The sequence below is a fragment of the Typopeltis vanoorti genome, chromosome 3, assembly GCF_054136105.1.
Source record: "Typopeltis vanoorti isolate ZY-2024b chromosome 3, IOZ_Tvanoo_1.0, whole genome shotgun sequence".
NCBI lineage: Eukaryota > Metazoa > Arthropoda > Arachnida > Uropygi > Thelyphonidae > Typopeltis > Typopeltis vanoorti.
In genome coordinates this window covers 14,763,960-14,785,017 of record NC_143551.1, presented here as the reverse complement: position 1 = coordinate 14,785,017, position 21,058 = coordinate 14,763,960, and the positions used below count along the sequence as shown (strand labels likewise).

Below are 21,058 nucleotides of genomic sequence, written 5' to 3'. Positions count from 1 at the left end.
TGTGGATAGGACTAACAAACTAATAACCAGTGTTATCAGCTCTGTTTAAATGCATAATAAGAACCATGTGTAGTCATCAATGTGATTATACCCCCCCCCCCCCAAAAAAAAAACTATTTTTTATGTATCGTATGTGAATATATCCAGGAAGAATGTAATATAATGAAAGTGTTGAAAATCTAAAATGCAGAAACAGTCGAAGATGATATTCCACCAGAAATGCCTAACTATGGAAATTAAGTTTTGAAGTGGCTACACTGCATGCTTTCATAATAAAAAGGTCAACTTCTACATGATTACAGTAAAGCTGCCAGGGTACCATTTTTTTTTTATTTTTTAAAAAGGGACATAAAGCAATGAGAATTAGAATTTTCTTATTGAGTTCTTTCATTCTTATGTACTTTTATAAGAATAAGCTGGATTCAGCCAAATAAGGGGTTGTCAGTCAGATTTTCACTTTAAAAGACAAGCAGTTGAGAAATAATGAGAATAAAACAAAAAAAACTGTATTTAAATTTTGTAGATTTAGAGAAGTATATGATAAGGTGCCAAGTGAAAAGCTGTTCAAAATGGGACATGATACAAAGCAATATCAAATTCCTGGGGTGCACTCTCAAGGGCAGGATAAATTTACATTACTGAATGTTGATTGACAATTTTCCTCCAAATCAGTCTTAATCATGGAGCCCTGACAAATGCCAGATCTTATAATTTTGTATTCAAAGACACTTCTAGCTAAATCAAACTGCCTTGATCAGTCTTCCTTTCTCAGTTCACGAAACGTGCATTTTGCTAACCTTTCATCAAGCCCATACTTGAGCTGTACATCAGAAATTAGAATTGGCAGTACAAGAAGACAGTCTGAGGTAAAATCAAGTGCAGGCTGGGATGCATAACTATTCCTGCTGTTATTCATAATCTATATGAATTAAATTATGAAGGAAGCAGCATTAAATGTAATATCTGAAAATATTCAAACCTAGTACAAGTCTTCAGGACTAAATAAATTGAATAACTACTGTAACAAATTTGGTATGAAAGAGATGAATTGCATTCTTGATGGTAAACATAGAACAAATAAGATATTTTGGCTTTTAAAGTATACTTTAAAAAGCGAATTAAATTTGTGATAAGAAAGAAATTAGCCAAAGCACTATAGTAAAGTATAAAACACTTGAAGACATGAGACCACAGATACGAATTCTGAGTAACAGTTTGGATGGCACATTGGCAGAATCATGATAAATATTATCAGAAAGCAACTTTATTCAAACATCCGATAAAAACTAATCAGAGAATAAGGGATTTGGAGAGTACATGAGGAAAAAAGCAATAAATGCTGCTATAATAAATTTCTTTTCCTTACTATATAAGGTCTTTACATTACACAAAAAAAAATACCAGTTGCAATTAAAAGAATAACAGGAAGTGTATATTGTCTTCGTTGAGCTTGGATATGTGGAATTATGTTTAAAATTTCCAAACCGAGAATTTAGAGCGTTAGTAAACAAACCCATTTTGAAATATGATTTGGTTTAGGAAAACACTTTTCATTACATACAACTATTTGGTTTGGAAATATTTAATGTGGAAATTTAAGTATAATTTATTTTTTAAATGTTAATATTTGCTGTTGAATTAGTTGACAGGTTTTATTTATTAAAAAAATGTCTTAAAAATAGAAATGAAAACATCTGCCTACTCCTTTCGGTTTGTGTCTCTGAAATTATTTAAAAGAAACACAAAGTTAGAGATGAATTTAAATAGTTTAATAATATTTCTGTGTACATTAAATAAGCATAGTATATATATATACAAGCCACACAATATGTGTGGGTAATCACTGTGCACGGTTTTTGACCGTTCCACTGATGCAGTTGACAATCCTTTGGTTTCACTGCAGGCCAACTGTTATGCCACAATACTGTAATGTTAGGGAGGTACAAGGAGACAGAAGCAGTGACTATTATGTGTGTGTATGTGCTTTAAGGGAACAGGAACATTCAGTCTCCTTTGAGTAAAACTGCAATGCTATGTTAGAATATATTTCTGAGCAACAGGTTGCCAGATTGATTTCTAATAAGGCCTTCACCTCTGTCTGTCCTTTTCTAATAGGGCTCTTTACAAGCTATCAGTACATCTCAGTCCAGTAACAAAATATTGCAACAATAATATAAGTTATCTGAAGAGGAAAGCAAAGAATTCACTTGATCACAGCTTTGTTTGAACATCTTCTGTTTGTGGTATGTCCATAGTAGCCTGGTGTTCAGGTTGAGGCAAGGCTGATGAATTGTCTGCAAATGACATTTGCTGTCCTTCACATTTATTTACTTCGGCACTGTCACCAATATTTTCTATTGCTTCTTTCATTTCCACATCCGCAGAAATTACTTCATTAGCCTGAGATGACTCGGGTGGACTCAAGGCTTCATTGCCTTTAGTGCAATCTGCTGCCACTACTTCAACTTGTGAGGGAACTGGGTCAACTTGCATATGTGTCAAGTCTTCTGGGACAGCTGCAGTACAAATCTGTGTTTGATCTTCTGTTATTGGGTGGACTTCTTTTTCTTCAGAAGCAACTGTGTTTGCATCCTCTGCCTGCTGCACTCCACATACCCCAGATGGCTTCTTGGAACTTTCTCCTCCTTCCATGGTTACTTCCATCTGGTCACCAGATATTTCTTGGGACTGGCTCTCTTGCATAGTTTCTGTTGGGCGATTAACTTTTGATTCCAATACTGCAAGGCATGACTGAACATCTTTAATTGCTGCTTTCCTTGCCTTTCTAATCTCATCTTTTCCTTGGGTATCAACATTATCAAGTTTCAGCATACACCTGGTCAACATCTCATCTAAGTATCGATACTGTTTATCTTGGGCAATACCAACAAAGCCATTCACAGTCTGCAACAATGTGGCAACTTCCTTTTGAATTTCTGCAATTTTCTCCAGTGGTCCATGGGGTTTCTTTTCTGGCTGACTAGATGCAGGACCAGGTGAATTTTTCACTTCTTTATCTTTGTTAACAGATATTTTAGTAACATATGGCCCATTGGGAGATTTTCCATTCCTTTGACGAGGTGGAGCTCTTGGTGTAAACTCTGTAGTTTGAGGGGATCCTTTCTCCTGAGATGAACTTGGACCTGAGGCAGATCTCATAACAGTAGGTGAAGACACTTTTTCCTTTGCTGCACCTGAAGGTCCTGATGCTGACCTTGTCACATTATTATGAGCTGATGAAGTTTTATTAACATCTGTCCTGGGAGATGAAGGTACCCAGTTCTTTGATTCAACACTGACAGGAATGCGATGAACTTTAGATTTCTGACTTTGTTCACCACTTCCCTGTGATGAATCGCTAGTGCCATGTCCATATGATTGCTGAGACTGCCAACTACTAGGCTCAAAATTGCGCCTCATATGAACACCAGGTCCATTCCATTCTGCATCTGAACCACCTTGAGCTCCATATCCATTCTGAGGGACATCCCTGGTAGAAGAACGAGACTCATCAACACCATCTGAAGCATATCCTGAACTGGTCGATCCCTCTCGGGGTTCAACCATTATTGGGATATGGTGTACTCTTGGCTCATGTGGTTTCTTTTGACTCCTGAGATTCTGGCCACTACCTTGGGATGATGTTTCTGAATCAGTGGTATCATCACCAGCTTGTGTCTTCCTCTGCTCATGGACTACCTTAATGGGAATACCATCATCACTACCCCAGTTCATGTTGGGCATTCCGTGTTGAAATCTTGGACTACCTGGCATAGAACCTGAACGACTGAATGCTGAGGGTTCACTTCTCCAATGAGGATCTTCAAAATGAGATGGCTATAAAAGAAGAAAATAACTTAGACCATAACTCTTAAGAAAAACAAAACATAGCATCCAACTTTTTGGTACAAGTTTTCTTGCACTTCCACATAACATTGTAAAAAAGATTCAGACAGACAAAATTTTGACCAATACAATATAGAAATAAAAATTATTCTCCTGAAATTGCTTCTATTATAAAGTTACAATTATTTTTGCTTACTTATAGTTAATACAGAATTAACTAAACACATCTGTCCAATTTTCAAAGGGTATGTGAAGAAGCCAAAGTACCAAGAGTTTTTTTTCAATCCTAATTTGAAACTAGATAGCACAGCCTCAATTAAAAAGGATAACAAAATCTTCATGTGCTTAATAAGATTTGCAACAAGATCTTTCCAATCTTGACAGAAGAAACTTGGCTGACTATCTCATATACCTGATCTGTATTTAAAAATTTACATTTTTCATGTATAAAGAAATTCATGAATTCCTTTAAGTTAAATGTTTCTTTTCTTTATTTTGACTAAGGCTTCACAGTGAAATCAATTATTGATACACCCAACTAAATTTGGTATTCGCTTAGGAAGAATACAAACTGTGCTACTCATTCATTCTCATAAGATGCCCCCCCCCCACCTCAACAGGAGGAAAGGTTGAAAAACTTACAGCATATAATCAAAAAGTTATTGATATAAATGATATTATTCAAAAAATACTTTATAGGATAAGTTTTTGCATTTGATATTTAAAGGATAAGATTCAAAGGGAACCGTAAACTGTACGTGCTGTTTAAATTTTATACATTCATTTTCTAAACATGAGAAAATAGTGATGTCTATGGATATCCATATTATCCTTAATATGTAATGTCATGCCCTGGCCAAATGTTGCTCAAATACAATAGTGTATTCTAAAAATTTGAAACCTTGTTAACCTACATTTCTTTTAATGTTACATGGTGGTCAGAAGGTGACCAGATCTGTGCATAGAAATCAGATGAGGCCTAATTAGCACCTTATAGAGTGGAACTACTACGTGCTTATCCTTGCATGTCAGCGTTCTTCGCTTTATAGCAGTGAATTTTTTTTTTGGGTAACCCTTACAACATTCGTGATGTGTCCTTTGAACTTCAGTTCCCTATCTACCAAAATCCCTTGCTTCCTCTACCACCTGAAGCAAAGTTCCTCCAATGTGGTAAATCTCATTCCATCTCTGACTCATCTGCCACTTTCCTTTTTAGACTTACAACTACCAATCTCTTCTCTAATTGTCCCATCTCACTCTGTATGTGCCTTACCCCTACCATTCCTCAACTTTATCAATTCTTTTCTAATATCCTCATACCTGTTCATATTTTTCATGCTATCTTCTTTATCTCATTTGTTTTTTCTACCATTCCACCATCTTTTGCATCTTCCTCTGACTTAATACACCTTGCCATACACATTTACCACATGTGCAGTACTTTCACTAATGTGTATTACTTTCATCATTCTTACTACTATCGATTTGTTTTGTTCAGCAGATTGCTCACTTGCTCGCTTTTCCAAAACTTTCTTACTACTCATGTGTTGTGCTTATGTGATGATGATAATGACACATTATCATGAAGAATCATTTTCAGAAGCATAACTGAACAAACCTATTCTTTTGTTCTATAGACATGCCTGGAAAAGAAGTTGTAATTATAATTTATGTAGTACCATTGGGAAGGGGGATAAGAAATCAAAACTGCATAATGAAGCTTCCATATAGGAGAACTGAGGCTTCTGACAGAGTGTTTAGTCTATACCTCCTTCTGGTACACGCAGTATCTATTTGGATATAGTACAATTTGGTTTAATAGTTTGATGCTTACAGCAAAATATATCATCATTGGTTCTCACATGCACTTAACAACTGACAAGATTCCAAGCATTCTTTGAATTCATAACCATAATTCTATGATAAGGTGCTTTATCCTATAAATATATTTTATATGTAAATTGTGTGTTCTCCTGGCCAATTTTCATGATGAAAAATCAGTTTCTGGGAAGAAAAATTTCTCGTCTCTGTATGAGACTGTGGATACCTAGCCTTCAGTTGAAAAGCTATGATAAAGTCTTCACATTTAACAAGATTATATATATATATATTAATATTATTATTATGTGACACCTCCAGGAGTCCAAAGACTCACCGAGTCTTAATATTATTCAATTTCTATGAGTCTAGTGCCTCTCTAGACTCATTATTGAAAGATCTACTCTATATGCAATAGTTTTTTATCATACATGAATTTTGAATTTATGTTCCTGTTTCTCATGTAGAGCATTAAAACCTAGGCACATGATTTTTGAAGCATAAAGGTATAAATTAACTTGACAGAAACTGAGTCTAGAGTTAGACATCCAGACTGTATTCTGGATAATTTTTTTCAAACTAAATATGCTCTATGATGACATGGAATATTTGAATAACTTATGAAATAGGGGAATCGCCAAATTAATATAAGTCATGTGCTGCTATTTTTTATTCTAAAGAACTATGGGGTGAAGAGAAACTGATTAGTCTTAACAGGAGACAAAGGCACTACAAAATTACTATTACTGGCATGTTAGGTAGAAGAATGATGTAAGCCTTTTTGGTTGAAAAAAATATAATTTGACCCTGTTTATGTAGAGAATTCTCTTCGTAAATAACAATTATTTCAGCTGAAATTGCGTTACCTATCAGAGATAGCATGGTTCTTTCTCAGAAAAAAATTTTTTTCTCCTGCTACCATAGCATTAGTCCTTAAAAAATCAATTTTGCTTGGCCTTCTAAAAACAAATCTTTATCTAAGTCATAAAGATCAAGGAAGGGAATGAATGGGTAAAGCATTTCAAACTAAGCATGGAGTTCATGCATGGGAAAATTATTCATATAGTGATGCAGGCAAAGTTCAGAATGGAAAATTGAAGAGAAAATAAAATTACTATGCATCTTTAAAGAAAATAGAAAACTCAAAGAAAGATAAATTGTAAAAGTAGCTAAACATTAATCTGCCATTAACAAGCATATGTACAACATGTAGTGTTTCTGAGTACAAGTTGGATGATATGCAGAAGTTCAGTTATTATTATTATACAGACACCTCCATGGAGTCCAAAGACTCATCAGGAGAGACCAAATCTATCATACCTCGATTTGAATTCATTAACAAAGCACTCACAACCCATTCCACTCATTCATAACATTCCAACCAAAAAAATTAGTCCTCATACCCTACTAACCACACCTTTATTCAACTTCCAGGGATGACCCTCTTCTGCTCCCTCTAGCCAAGTGTTGAAACATTTCCCCTGCAGCTATCCTATAAAAGCCCTTTTAGCAACTTAAATGTTTCTATCATCTGCAATCCATGCACCCTCAATCTATCTTCATATGGAACATTCCCAGGCCACACTCCTCTGAATCCTCATCACCAAGAAACCCAAGGGACCAGACTTCAGCACAGTAATCCAGATGTGGGTGTATCAAGGTCTTATAAAGAGGAATAACAACTTCCTTCCTTATCTCTACTTGTTAATATGTTCTTCAATAGCCAAGTAATCTTATGGGCTACCTAGCTCTTTGTATATGTCCTCTAAACTTTAACTCTGTCTACCCTCACCTCCCCAAATCTCTAGCTTCATCTATTTCATGGAGTACAGTTCCATCAATGTGGTACACGGCTTGTAATCTATTTATCCCAGTGCATAACATTACATTTTGCCCATACTGACAGCCTATTTAAATCATCCTGCAAGCTCTCCACATTGTCTTGATTAACTATTACTCTACCTAATTTTGCATAATCAACAAATAACTGAATATTTCCTATATCATTTATGTACAAATTAAACTGCAATGATCCCAGCACTGAACCTTGTGACACATCACTAGTCACCTGTTTTCACCTCGATTCTGCCCCTCCGTGTACCACTTTTTTGATATCTGTCCAGCAGCCAACTTCTTATCCACTTAACCAGTGTTATATCCATCCATATTTGTTCTAATTTGTGTAACAGAGTTCCATGTGGTATTCTGTCAAATGCCTTTCCAAAATCCAGCAAAATCATCATGTAGCAATTTGCTTTATCCAACTCAGCTGTTATGTTATCATAAAAAGTTAGTAAATTACTAAGGCATGACTGACCCTTCACAAAGCCATGTTGATCCTCATACAGTATCACATTTTTATTTTATTTTTATCTACCCATTCTTGAATTCTCTTTTTGACTAATTTTTCTAGTACTTTTACCACCATGCCTGAGATACTGATTGGTCTATAATTTACTACTGCAATCTTAGAACCTTCCTTATGCAAGGGAATTTTTTCCACTCCCTTGGAACTCTACCAGAGCAGAGACTTAAAAATGAAAGAGCCTAGTCAAAGGCATTGCCAGTTCCCTTGCACATTTTTGCAAAACCCTAGCTGATATCCCATAGATGTATTTACATTGAGCTTCTGCAATATCCTGAGAACCTCCAATTCCATATTATCACATAGGTTAAAGCATTAACCTCACTAGGATGATATATCCTAGGAAAAGTGATCACTCAGTAACTGAACTATTTTATCTGCTTCTGTCTCCTTGTGACCATCATCACTCATTAAGGTTAATCTTCCATAGCCATTCTTCCTCTTACTTGCCACATAATGAAAAACCTCTTTGGGATTTCCTTAAGCTGCTTGACTAGATTCCTCTTATAATCTGATTTTGCCTCCCTTGCCATGCTGGTCACCTTTCTCTTTACCTGCCAACGAATTTCCTTCTTCTGCAGCTCATGCTTAATAATATTACTTATTCACCTAATTAATCTCTCCTTACCTTAGGTATATAATTTAATACTACTTCCTCCGCATGACCTTAAACTATATCCCATGCACTACTAACATCCTTACCCTGCAGTGTTTTATGCCATAGCACAGATTTAACCTTCTTCCTAAGCTTGTCATAATCACCTACCTTGTAGTTCCACATATACCCCTTCTTGACAGAATATTCCTCATGTTTTATAATCTCCCAAGTCCAGACCGCATGGTCCCTTTCACCAATCAGGCAATTTGGTCACCTTGGTTATGGATAGCTTTTCTGATCCTATGACCAGGTCTAATACTCTCCCACCCCTAGAACCCTCCATTACATTCTGCTTTAAAAAATTATCTGTTAGTAGGTGTAGAAATAGTAAGTGTAAAATTGTACACAAGCCAAACATCCACCTGCATAATAAACACTGATCAGTCTGTAGAGTATTAGCAGGCAGTGATATGGAAGGACAAATTCTTCTTATTATTTGACACCTCAGGAAGTCCAAAAACTCATCGAGGGAGGGCATTCCTACTCTACAACTATTTCCACCACCCACAATGAACCACAACTACACCAAAGCCATCTACCGCTCACCAATACCACTAGTATTTTCAGACAATCACAAACATCCAGGTCATGGCAGGATTTGAACCCGCAGCCTTTTGGCCGGAGAGCGGATACACTAACCACTCGGACAACCCATTGTCTTTTTTAATCTGATGATGATCATGTGATGGATACTTGAACATACCTTATGCTTAAATGCAACAACACAACTAAACAGTTTAGTAGTGGAAGTGTAATGATTGGAGCTGTTTCTCTTAATGTGGACTCAGTCCTTTAGTTGCAGTTTCCAGAAGAACAAAGTGATGAATAATATGTTTTCTACATTGTGGCATGAAATAGATCCTTCTTGCACCATGTCATAATGCTGGTGTTATTACAACATAATTTGATCAGGTGTGACCAGATTATTGCATCCAGCAGTGCATTATGAACTGGTCAGCTGAAGGAAGAATGGCCACTTAAATTTTTCAGTTTGGGGGGGGGGGGGGGAAGAGAGAATGACTAGAAGGTATATGCTCTGTTTTGTGGCTTAAGGAATGTGTATCATAGACATTTAAGTATGAATGTTTCAACATATGCTAGGCTACTGAATGGGCATAAAAATTATAAAATCACATTTTTCAGAACTTGTCATTTTGTTAGTTGAAATTCCTAGTACTTTCAAATGACATTTAGTTATTTGTGCAATGCTGTTATCAAATTTGTGAGTGCACCATGCTATCAATAAATGCTTTAGCTTTATCTTTTTTTAAATTAGAATATCAGCCCTATTAACATTTGTGACAGTTTTGCAAGTTAAAGCGATCATCTTTATCTGCAAAGCCTCGACATAGCTTAATGACATCACTATTCTTTTGAACATAAGGTGAATGTGACAAAACACCAGGAAAATTTTTTGAGTTTATATAATGTACTTGAAATGAAAATACTAGTAATAAATGGGGACTTTTATATAGAATTTTCAGCAATTTTATCAAGTGTTCAATTAGCATTCTGCATATACCAACATGCTATTTCAGGAGATTTTATCTATGATTGGAAGGGGGGGGGATTTAATTCCATAAAAAAAAAGTCATAGTACATTTTAATAATGTTCCCTTGGTAATGTACCCATTTCAGATGGGTACATTACCAAGTAAAAACTGGTAAGAGCTAATACACAGAATTAGGTAGATGAAGATAATATGAAGGCCAGCATGGATTTATTTAAGGGAGGGGGGATATTCTTGTTTTAGTAATCAGATTGCCTTTTACAATAATGCAACAAAAGCAGTAGATGAGGGAAGACCATACACTCTTATTATTCTTGATGTTGCAAATAGTGCTGCATGATAAGTTGATGGTCAAGGTTCAACCATTAGGGTTCAGCCTTTGCCAGTGATGTGAAGATTATTAGAAATAGTGCTGCCATTATTAGGAAGTACTGAATAACCACAAATGAGGAAGTAAGTTTAATACAGCTAAATATAAGGTCTCTCTCTCTCTCTCTTGGAGCAAAGGGCAGTAGTTCCATTGTACTGGGTTTAGTCACAAGATTTGAAGCAAATAGCAAAAATGATGTCAGAAGTGCAGAAATTGCTTATGAGAATAATTACCTTTCCTCTGAGGATAATTCATCTCCAATATTTCTAGACATGAACATGCTACAAATATCACGTCATCTAGGAAATTAAGTTCTTTCATCCAAGATGTCACTTGACTCTGAACATCTATCTATTAACTAAACAAATCCTTCAAACCATTGAAAATGCTGCTGATAGTTTCCTCCCTCCTTTCATTGTATATGGCACTAATTAGGCCTCATTTGGATTTCTGTGCACAGATCTGTTCATCTGGCTATATTGGCAATAAGGAAAAAAGAGTGCACAGAAGCAAATGTGTCAGGACTCTGAAATAGCATTTACATTGATTAATGACTTATTTGACCCACTCTCACCAATTCACTCTGCTCTTTCAAATTTTCAGTTTCTGTTGCTGGAATTTATACAAATACTTCCATGGTCACAGTTCATCAGAATTGCAATATTTTTCTTCCGTTCCTCTAAATCTGTGAAGATACATGCAGCAGATATTCAACACTTTCACAGTTCATTTCCAAACTCACAGAACAAATGTTTCTTTTGCGGTCTTTGGAAAGGTTTTCATCTTATGTATTAACTAGGATTGTTAATCATTGTTTTCTTCTTGCTGCCCATATACTATTGGGGTAATTAATGATTCGGTATCCAGTATTGAATAGCATAAAGTACTAATCATAATCATTCAGGAGTAATTTTTACAGCATAAAAGTAAATTATTATTATACAACACCTCCAAGGAGTCCAAAGACTCATCAAGGGAGGGCACCTACAACACTTGGTCTCCACCAACTACAGCGAACTGCATCTACACCAGTTTCCCAAACTGTGTTCTGTGGAAAGTGAATAAGTGTTCTGTGAAAAATTATCAAAATTGATATGAGCCTGGAATGGCTTAAATGCTGTGATAAGTCCACTCATGTTTGAAAATCAGGAGTGAACTTATTTGAAAATTAATAGCACAATCTCACTCTGCGTGTGGATTGTGCTATTAAGGCCAGTGCGTGCTGGCCTTGACTTAGCCGCCTGCAGTTGTCGACACCTCCAAGTGCAAGTGAAGTACGGAGGTATCTATTTTAGGAAACGTGTGGTCACAATCAAGGTCGATGTGATGCAGCCCAGCACGCCTAAAGTGTGCGTTGTCGCGTTTTTGTGATGCGATACAGCTTGCTGCAGCGCTACTGTGTGCTTAGCTTTACATTGAATATGAGACCAATGAGTTCTGTTAAAATTCAGGATTTGTTGAAGTGTTCCATTGTAAGAAAAGTTTGGGAAATGCTGATCTACACCCATGCCATCTACTGCCCACCACCACTAGTATTTTCACAGACAATCATAATCATCCATGCCAATGGCAGGATTTGAACCTGCGGCCTTTTGGCTGGAGAGCGAATATGCTAACAACAGGCCTGCATTCAAGAAAACCAAATGGTTAAGTGTTTTCAGATACTAGCAATTGGTTTGCCCTTTTGTATGCAAACTATTTTCAGAGTACACTGGGTTAATGCATAATGCAGCGCTACTTTACTGTGATGTCTACTTGACCAGGGCAGCATTTACCATTAGGCACAAGCTGGGGGCCTCACTCTCTATGGGGACCACATTTTAAAACCTTACTCCTCACAAAGAACAATAAAAAACAGCATAGTTATAGTTGCAAAATAAAATACTTATTTTTAAATATTAAATTCATAATATAAAAACTAGAGGCCACTGAAAAATTTGTAAAGCCTCCCGCTTCCATTTGAAATACATTGTTCTTTCCTTAGAACATAAAACTAACAGGAACTCCTGTATTCCATAAAATTCATGTAAGCGTACTATTTCTTTGCAGGCCGTATATACACGTCCAGCAAACCTAGATAATATTCTGTCCACCTGTTGAAAGAACATGGATAAGAAGTGCAGTTTGACTGTCATGTCCATTAGAAGGAGCAATAATCCTTCACGCTGAAAAGAATACTTAACTACATTACCTGGCGTACGTAGTAGCTACATTCAGTTGCCTACAGCAAGAAACGCAGTTGCATGCCGTTTGCTCGGTAACCAGAATCTAAGTTATATCACACTAAATACCTTTGAGTTATATTCATTTTTTGCTGCTTGTTTTTATCATATAATTATAGTTTTTAATGCCAGCGCAAAATAAATTCTTTCATACTTTCTTCACTTCATATTGTATCATTTTGGAAGATCAATGTCACTATCAATTTTTTTGCTAATTATTTTAATCGTCAATACATTTTAAAATTCTCCCAGAACTTGATTGAAGATAATTATTTTTGTCAAACAATTATTTTATAAATTCATGAAAATCCGAATCTAAAAATAACTACAGCCTCCATCTGTTCCAAATTAACTTTTCTTTTTTATTCATAATCTTAGTTCAAAGGTTAGTTCACAGATTGCATGAAGGTTCACACTTTTAAATTTTGCTTTATAGAGAATCATACGTAAATCTTGAATCATATCATGTAATGCATAATTTTTATAACGTAATATGTAGGTTTTTGCATTTCAACTTTCTTGGTTTCCCCGTAATCACTAGAAATCAAAATAAATGGCAGTTATGAAGTCGACTGTTATGTACGTATTTTTGGCTAATTTTCATATTATGCAGCATTTTTGAAGTAGCGATATTTTCCCTACAGTTTATCTTTCGAAACATGTGTTAGGTGCATGCGTCAAAACGAAATTTTATTTCCAAAATTTTCATAACAGAATTAATTCGCCTTTAATGGCTACCCCCCCCCCCACAATTATTGCCACACACACAATACTGCTAGATAACATGTGTGCACTTTCTTTTTGTTTGAATTCGTTATTTTTCCAAAGTAATTGTACTGTTGCAGTTTTAAGACAAAGGCGAAGAGTCTGATAAAATACCATTGGATATAAATTTTTGATATTAAAAAGACTCGCAACCGGAAACCTCGAGTAATGCAGTTTAACACCATTTGTTGTTCATTAAAAAAAAAAAAAAAAACGTTCCTAAAATTGAAATGTGCGATCCATATAATCTTATTTTGCAAGGAAAGAAAGCAAAACGTCATATTTATTTCAATAAATGTTATTATATCATAGGACAGTAAAGGAAATTCCAAGTAATACAGTGAACAAAAAGACAATAATCCGTTAACTGTTGGTGGTGGTGGGGGGGGTGTAATTGCATTTTAACAGATAGAATGCTATGAAGTTTAATCAGCATTCTAGCTTTTTATTAGGTCAAAGGGATTTTGAGTATATTTGCGAACAGATATATTCAACATAACTTAGCCAGTTTTGTTGTAAAAAGTGCCGCATTTGAAGAAATATTAGTGGCATAATAAAATAGCAAAATTCATAATGCTTCAGAATAACATGATAATACCAAAACAAGATGAGACACATCTGTAGAAATCTATTATTATTATTATTATTATTAGAGTCCTTTTAATTATGAACTCTACAAAGATATACTTAATAAATTGGTTGTATTTTTGTGTTTTTACTTAAATAAATTAGTTTCATTTTGTCACAGATGGTTTTCGCTTCTGGACTTTTAGACTATTGTTCTTATCAATATTACTAAATTCCAATCTCCTTCTCTGGAAATTTTCTCTTAGTAAATGTTTGACTTGTGTTGACCAACCACTGAGTGACTTAGCAGTTTAATCCAGAGATTAAATATATGGTCAGTTTAATCCATAACATTCTTAAAAATATTTCACCCTGCGATTTCCCAGAATCCTGTTAGGAAAGAACAGATCGCTCAGTATTGAACTTGCGATCATTTTGAAACATGTTCCTGAGACAACAGAGGATTTTTGTGTGCTGCTGCTATTTGCATTAATTAGTTGAGTAAGAGCAGTTTCTATATCACATAAACCGAGCATTTGATTTTCAAGTTTATTATTATTTATAAATTAAATTGAGTTTTCGGTTCATTTTTTTTGTGCATCAAGATTCTAGTTATTTTAGGGTAAAATGTCAAGTAAAGTGGATGTTAGTGAGCATAGTATTACTATTTATTGCCTTTACTGGAATTATTATGCTTATTATTGCAACTTAAAAAAAATCAAAGCTGGAGTTGAATAAATCTTAATAATTGTGCAATAAAGTTGAAACTGAATTAATCCTCTCTCTCTCTCTCTATATATATATATGCTTTTTATGTGAATCCCAGGCCTCCAGTAAGTAAGGTGGTCTCTCACTAGGCCACAAAATTTACCTTTCATCTAAAGTTGGATGGTTGGAAAGCAGATACGTTAACCATTCTGTCAACCAGGAAGGCATACTATGCATGTTACTGCAAACTGTAACGTTTTATATTTAGATCCATAATGTAATTCCATAAATATGACTATTTTGGCTACAATTTTTATTATCGTAAATTCAAAATTTTTATTTTTAGTGAGAATAATTGAACTTTACAGTTGAAGTTCCTATTTTTACCTTGATTAGCAAGCTTAATTTGATTGTATTTAAATTCTAAAAAAAAAAAAACCTTTTATCGCTATACTAAATTATTATCATACATTTTAATGTTTTTTCGGTATTCAGAATTTTGTGTGTGTCCAACTATGATGCTTGTCCAACAAAATCAACACTGAAATTGAAATCTTCACAGAAAGATTTTAATTACATCTTTCTTTAAATTAATTATGATTCAATTACATGGAATATTTAAAAGTATAAATAATATATATATTTAGAATTACATTAAAAGATTTTAAACTATTTAGAAAATTTAATATTAAATATAAAGTATCGTAGAAGTTGCATAATTATTTATAATCCAGTGATATAAGTTAGTCATTTATTTATATATAATGACTTACAACGTTGCTGGTTTAATATTACCAAGTTTTTTTTAAGATTAATATTTATTCATGTGGACAGACTTATGTGGTCGTCGGACATGTTTATTTTTTAACAGTATATATTAGAACACAGAAACTAAGTAAATAATTAATTTATTAACTTATTGCTGATATTTCACTGGTGTTATTAACCAGCATCTTCAGAGCACAAAAACACAGTTTGTCACAATACGCGAGGCTGTAACAACATGGTGTAATCAACGGACAGGTTAAACAAAATTGTAGCAGCAACACAAAGACTAGAGTCCTGATTTTTGGTGCCCTCTATCTGGAGAAAAAAAAAAAAAAAAAAGAGGGAAAAAAAAAGGTACTAGTTTTTTCTTAAGATGACTGTCTCCCAGATTTTAGGCAAGTTAATACAGCCATATTTGTTGAGATTTGGAGTGTGTTTCAGGGCTTCTGTACCTCTAAGAACAATCTCTTCGACTTGTAAGAGCTTCTGTGTAGTACTTTTTGTGTTTTTCCAGTTGATCCTGTGTGCAGGGGTATCCAGAGCATGGGCTGCTAGGCCCGACTTGCCATAGTGATAATTCCGGACGTATCTTTTGTGTTTGCGGATGTTCACAGTTCTTCCTGTTTGACTGTAGTAGGCTTGATTACATGAGCAGGGTACTTGGTAGACATCCTGGATGTGATAAAGGGGTAATGCTGTCATTGGGTGAGTGGATAAGGGTTGCCAATTTGCTACATGGTCTGAATGTAGTGCGTAGTTTGTTTATTAAGAATTCTTGAAATCTTTTAGGATGTGCCTTTAATGTATGGGATGGTGACTGTTTTGTTGTAGTTCTCTGTGGTGGATGGTGGGAGGGGTTTCTTAGGCATTATCACTATGGCAAGTCGGGCCTAGCAGACCATGCTCTGGATACCCCTGCACACAGGAACAACTGGAAAAACAAAAGTATTACACAGAAGCTCTTATAAGTCGGAGGGATTGTTCTTAGAGGCGACAGAAGCCCTGAAACACACTCCAAATCTCAACAAATATGGCTGTATTAACTTGCCTAAAATCTGGGAGACAGTCATCTTAAGAAAAAACTAGTACCCCCTTTTTTTTTTTTTAGATAGAGGGTGCCAAAAATCAGGACTCTAGTCTTTGTGTTGCTGCTACAATTTTGTTTAACCTGTCTGTTGATTACACCATGTTGTTATAGCCTCGCCTATTGTGACAAACAATGTTTTGTGCTTTGAAGATGCTGGTTATAACACCAGTAAAATATCAGCAATGAGTTAATAAGTTAATTATTTACTTAGTTTCTGTGTTCTAATATATACCGTTTAAAAATAAACAACATTAATATTTATTGTATACGTGTGAAATTCGTTTTTACTTTTGGTCAGAGACACAATAAATAAAAATTGTGCACCAAAAAGGGTCAAATATCGTAGAACAGTAAAGGAAATTCCAAATAACGGTATTTAAACTGTTGGTTTAGTTACCGTTATTTGGCTAGTATTTGTAAAGCAGTATACTGTATACAAGTGTATATACCTAATTATATGATTAAGGTAGTTGTCGCAGTCAGTAAGAATATATTTTTCAATTAATTACATAATATAATATAACAGTAAAATTATTCTTATTTTACTGTTACCCGGTTTATTTTAATAAAACCAAGATACTACTGTTTCTATTTTTTTTTAGCTTTTAACGTAATTGTTTATTTTATTTGTTTCTTTTGGATTTAATAAATATTTATTTCACTTTTGATAGATTAATACACACAATGATGCTAAGAAAATTTGAATCCGTAGCTAGTAAAAGAAACCGACTGGAAGATAATGAAAAACAGCTAAATAGTCAAAAGGGGACAATTTTGTCATTCTTGCGTTCTGAAAATGAAGAACATCAAAATGATGCAGAAAACATATTAGGAGAGAAATAAGTAAATAAAACAAATCGAGAGGGTTCTGAAGAAAATTTTCAATCGGAGTCTGTACTTACTAGCAAGCAAGCTCTCTTATCCTACCGATATAGCAGAGAGTGGCTAATTTTTTTCAGAAACCAGCAAAGCAATTTACTACTTTGTTTGTAAATTGTTTTCTAAGTCAAATAATAGCTTAATGAAGGGTTTTTGACTGGGGAAATATAACATGAATCTTATGTGATCATGAGCATTCTACTGAGCATATACGAGTGATGTGCAAATATCACAAAAGAAAATCAAGTTCTGTAAATAGTCGAATTGATCAAACAAAGACAATCTGAAGAAAATTATCAGAGAGTGGTTTTAAAAAGAATAATAGCTACCATTAAGTTACTGAGTAAACTAGGGCTAGCATTTAGAGGAAATACAAATGATATTTTTTTCTGATTCTTGTGGAAATTATTTATCGTGTTTACATTATTTAAGTGAATTTGATTTTTTAAAACATCACATGAAAATGTATACGCTAACTGTGGTTCTGGCAGATCGAATTATCTTTCTTACCACACTTGTGATCAATTCATAGCGTTAATAGCTGAACAAACAAGAAAAATATTAATATCAGAAATTAAGGAAGCTGCTTATTTTGCAATAATACTCGATTCAAGCCAGACATTGCCCATAATGACCTACTGGCTATGATATTTAGTATATGTTGCCGCAAATTCTGACATTGGAGAAACATTTATTGGGTTCATCAGTATTACACAACATAATTCCTTATATTTAGAAGAGGTAGTGTTAAAAAAAAATTAGAAGAATTATCTTTGGATATAAAAATGTACAGTCTTTAATTGGTTTTATTTTAGATATTAAAAATATATTACATCGCTGTGAACACTTTTAATGTCATTTGCGATAAATTAATTTTGGAAATTAATGAAAGAACAAAAAGCTATTTCGACATATTAGATATGTTTGACATTTCTTTTGAAGAAAGATATAGATCAAGACAAGTACAAGACTAGTATTAATGAAATTTTACAAACTTATGGGACTGATATTGATCCAGAAAAATTTACTGATGAAGTTAAGCAATTTTTAATAATAATAAAGGAAGAAAATTCTTCAATTAAAAATATGTACAAATTTATAAACGATGGGTTAAGGTCTACTTTTCCGAACGTAGAAACAATTTAAAAAATATTTTTCACGATGCCTATTTCAAATGCAAGTGCTGAATGCTCATTTTCAGTGTTTAAATGAATAAAAAATTATTTAAGAAGCAACTTGCACCAAAATAAAGCAAGTGACCTGTCGTTATTATACATTGAATCAGATGTAATGGACTTGATTAATTATGATGACATTATAGATATATTTGCTAAAACCAAAGCCAGGAAAAAAAAAAAAAAACTTTGTTATTCATTTTTTATTTAAATTTGAACTGATTTATTTTTACTTTTTTTTTTAAATGCAAATATATATATAAATGTTTGTATTGTGTTATTAAAATGAGTTATTATGGAAATGTTGACGTTTATTTTAAATAAACTAAAAAAAAATGCTTATTTTTGAGGCCTCATAAATGATGTTGTGCCTTCCAAAAGTATAAATGCGGCCCTGTACTTGACCACGATTTTCTGATACACATGATGTCATGACACAGAACAGATACTAATGACTCTGCATAGCCAACAATCTAGAATTCTGAAATCACTTTGGCTATTTGTCTCTGGTGTTTTCACATCATATCAAAAAGTACATGACCAACTTTAACACTATAGTCCATGTGTGGTCTAACCAATGGCTTATACACAGATACTATCACCACCTTATCCCTACGTGTTAATGTATTTCTTATCATAACAAAATACAATGTGCAGTCTTTCAACACTTGCAATGCATCCTATTGTCAACCATCAGCCTAAGATCCCAAATTTCATCCAATTGCTGAATACAGTGGATCATATTATAAAGGAAAGTAACATTTAAACCTGATATCAAAACTGGATATGTTAATCTCAGCTCTTTACTTTATGTAGATGATCTTATACTCCTAAATGAATCCGGTACAAGTCTGCAGGATTCCTTGACTAAACTGAATAACTGCTATAATAAATTTGGCATGAAAATTGGAAATATAAGAAGACAAAGGTTATGAAAACAGGCAGAATCAATGAAAACATCAACTGCATCCTGAATGGAGAACCTATAGAACATGTAAAATGTTCCAGCTGTTTGTTTAGGCACAGTTTTTAGTAAAGATGGTAAATTAAATATGGAAATGCACAAGAGAAATAGTAAAATTCTCTTGTGTGTTTCCATAATTAATAAATTTATATAGAATAAGAGAGAAATTATTCAAAATGCTAAATTAGCTGTATATAAGACGGCATTCAAACCAAACTTATATATCTGAGATGGGTTAGGAAATACACACTTGAATGGAGATTGCAGGTATGAGAGTTGTAAGAAAAATCAAGGGATTGAAAAGATGGAATGAAAGGAAGAATCATATTAGATATTAGGCAAGAACTTGACATCGTTAGCAAAAGTTTTTTGCCAGGATGACACATAAGCTGGAAATAAAAAAAAAAAAAAAGACCCAGAGGAAGACCATGAGCTAAGTGGATTGATACAGTAAGAAGTGCCTGAAAAGACCAAAATATATGACCTGACAATACTGGAATTCTACCAGATTGATCTGGAGGAAAACTGTTGATAGGAAGTTAGTAATGAATGTTAACCTGTAGTACTATCATAAAATCCTGTATGCCTCCTGAGGACTCAAGATAGAAAGAGAGCAAATCTCAAAAATTTTGCCTCATCTTATGTTGGTTAGCAAGATGCATCACTGGAGGAGTAGCACTACAGTGAAAACAAAATGCATTTTATGGTCATGCATCAAGAGGTTGCACTGATACAGTATATACAGACTGTGTTTTGGGGATTTTAGAACATCTGAACAATTTTCATTATTAAAAGAACTTTTTATAAGATCTGACAATACTGGAACCACAGAGATATGACTGATTCTGAGAAAGACTGTCAACAGGAAGTTAGTACTACATGCAAAACTGCATTCTGCATACTTTTTTAGATTACATATCAGGAATTTGATAATGAAAGTTCATCTGTTTTAAACAAATGCACAACTAGTGAAAATGAGACCAGCTTCTCCAAATTAATCATGGTTATCCAGGTGGATGCCATTTTAGAACATTTGTTCTTTTTCAGTATTTGAAGTGCTTCTACAATGATTTTGTTGAGTGATATGTGCTTGTCATAGTAGTAACATGATTTGTCACAGATTTGAATATACAAAACTTGGTATCTGAGCAACTAAAAGTAGTGAACGTGTTTGTGGCTTTTTACATGATGATTTTAACACTTATTCATTTCTTCCTGCTATAATTTAAGTTCATTAAAATGAAATGGTTGCAATTGTGTTAACTGAGGTTTGCAAAAACTACATATTTAAATTTTATTTTATTAATGTATAATTTACAGTTGCATTAATTTTTCTTGAAAAAGCAAAAGGCCAG

General features: G+C 34.0%; 1 protein-coding gene across 3 annotated transcripts in view; it reads right to left on the bottom strand.

The window, feature by feature from the left end:
* Positions 1-1,747: 1,747 nt before the first annotated feature.
* Positions 1,748-21,058, bottom strand: part of stv (BAG domain-containing protein starvin) — a 44,824-nt gene continuing 25,513 nt past the window's right edge. For all 3 annotated transcript variants that reach the window (XM_090415466.1, XM_090415465.1, XM_090415464.1), the window contains exon 2: positions 1,748-3,837. In XM_090415466.1, coding sequence (XP_090271592.1) covers positions 2,212-3,774 — 1,563 coding nt within the window. In that variant the 5' untranslated portion in view covers positions 3,775-3,837 and the 3' untranslated portion in view covers positions 1,748-2,211. The remainder of the gene's footprint in view (positions 3,838-21,058) is intronic.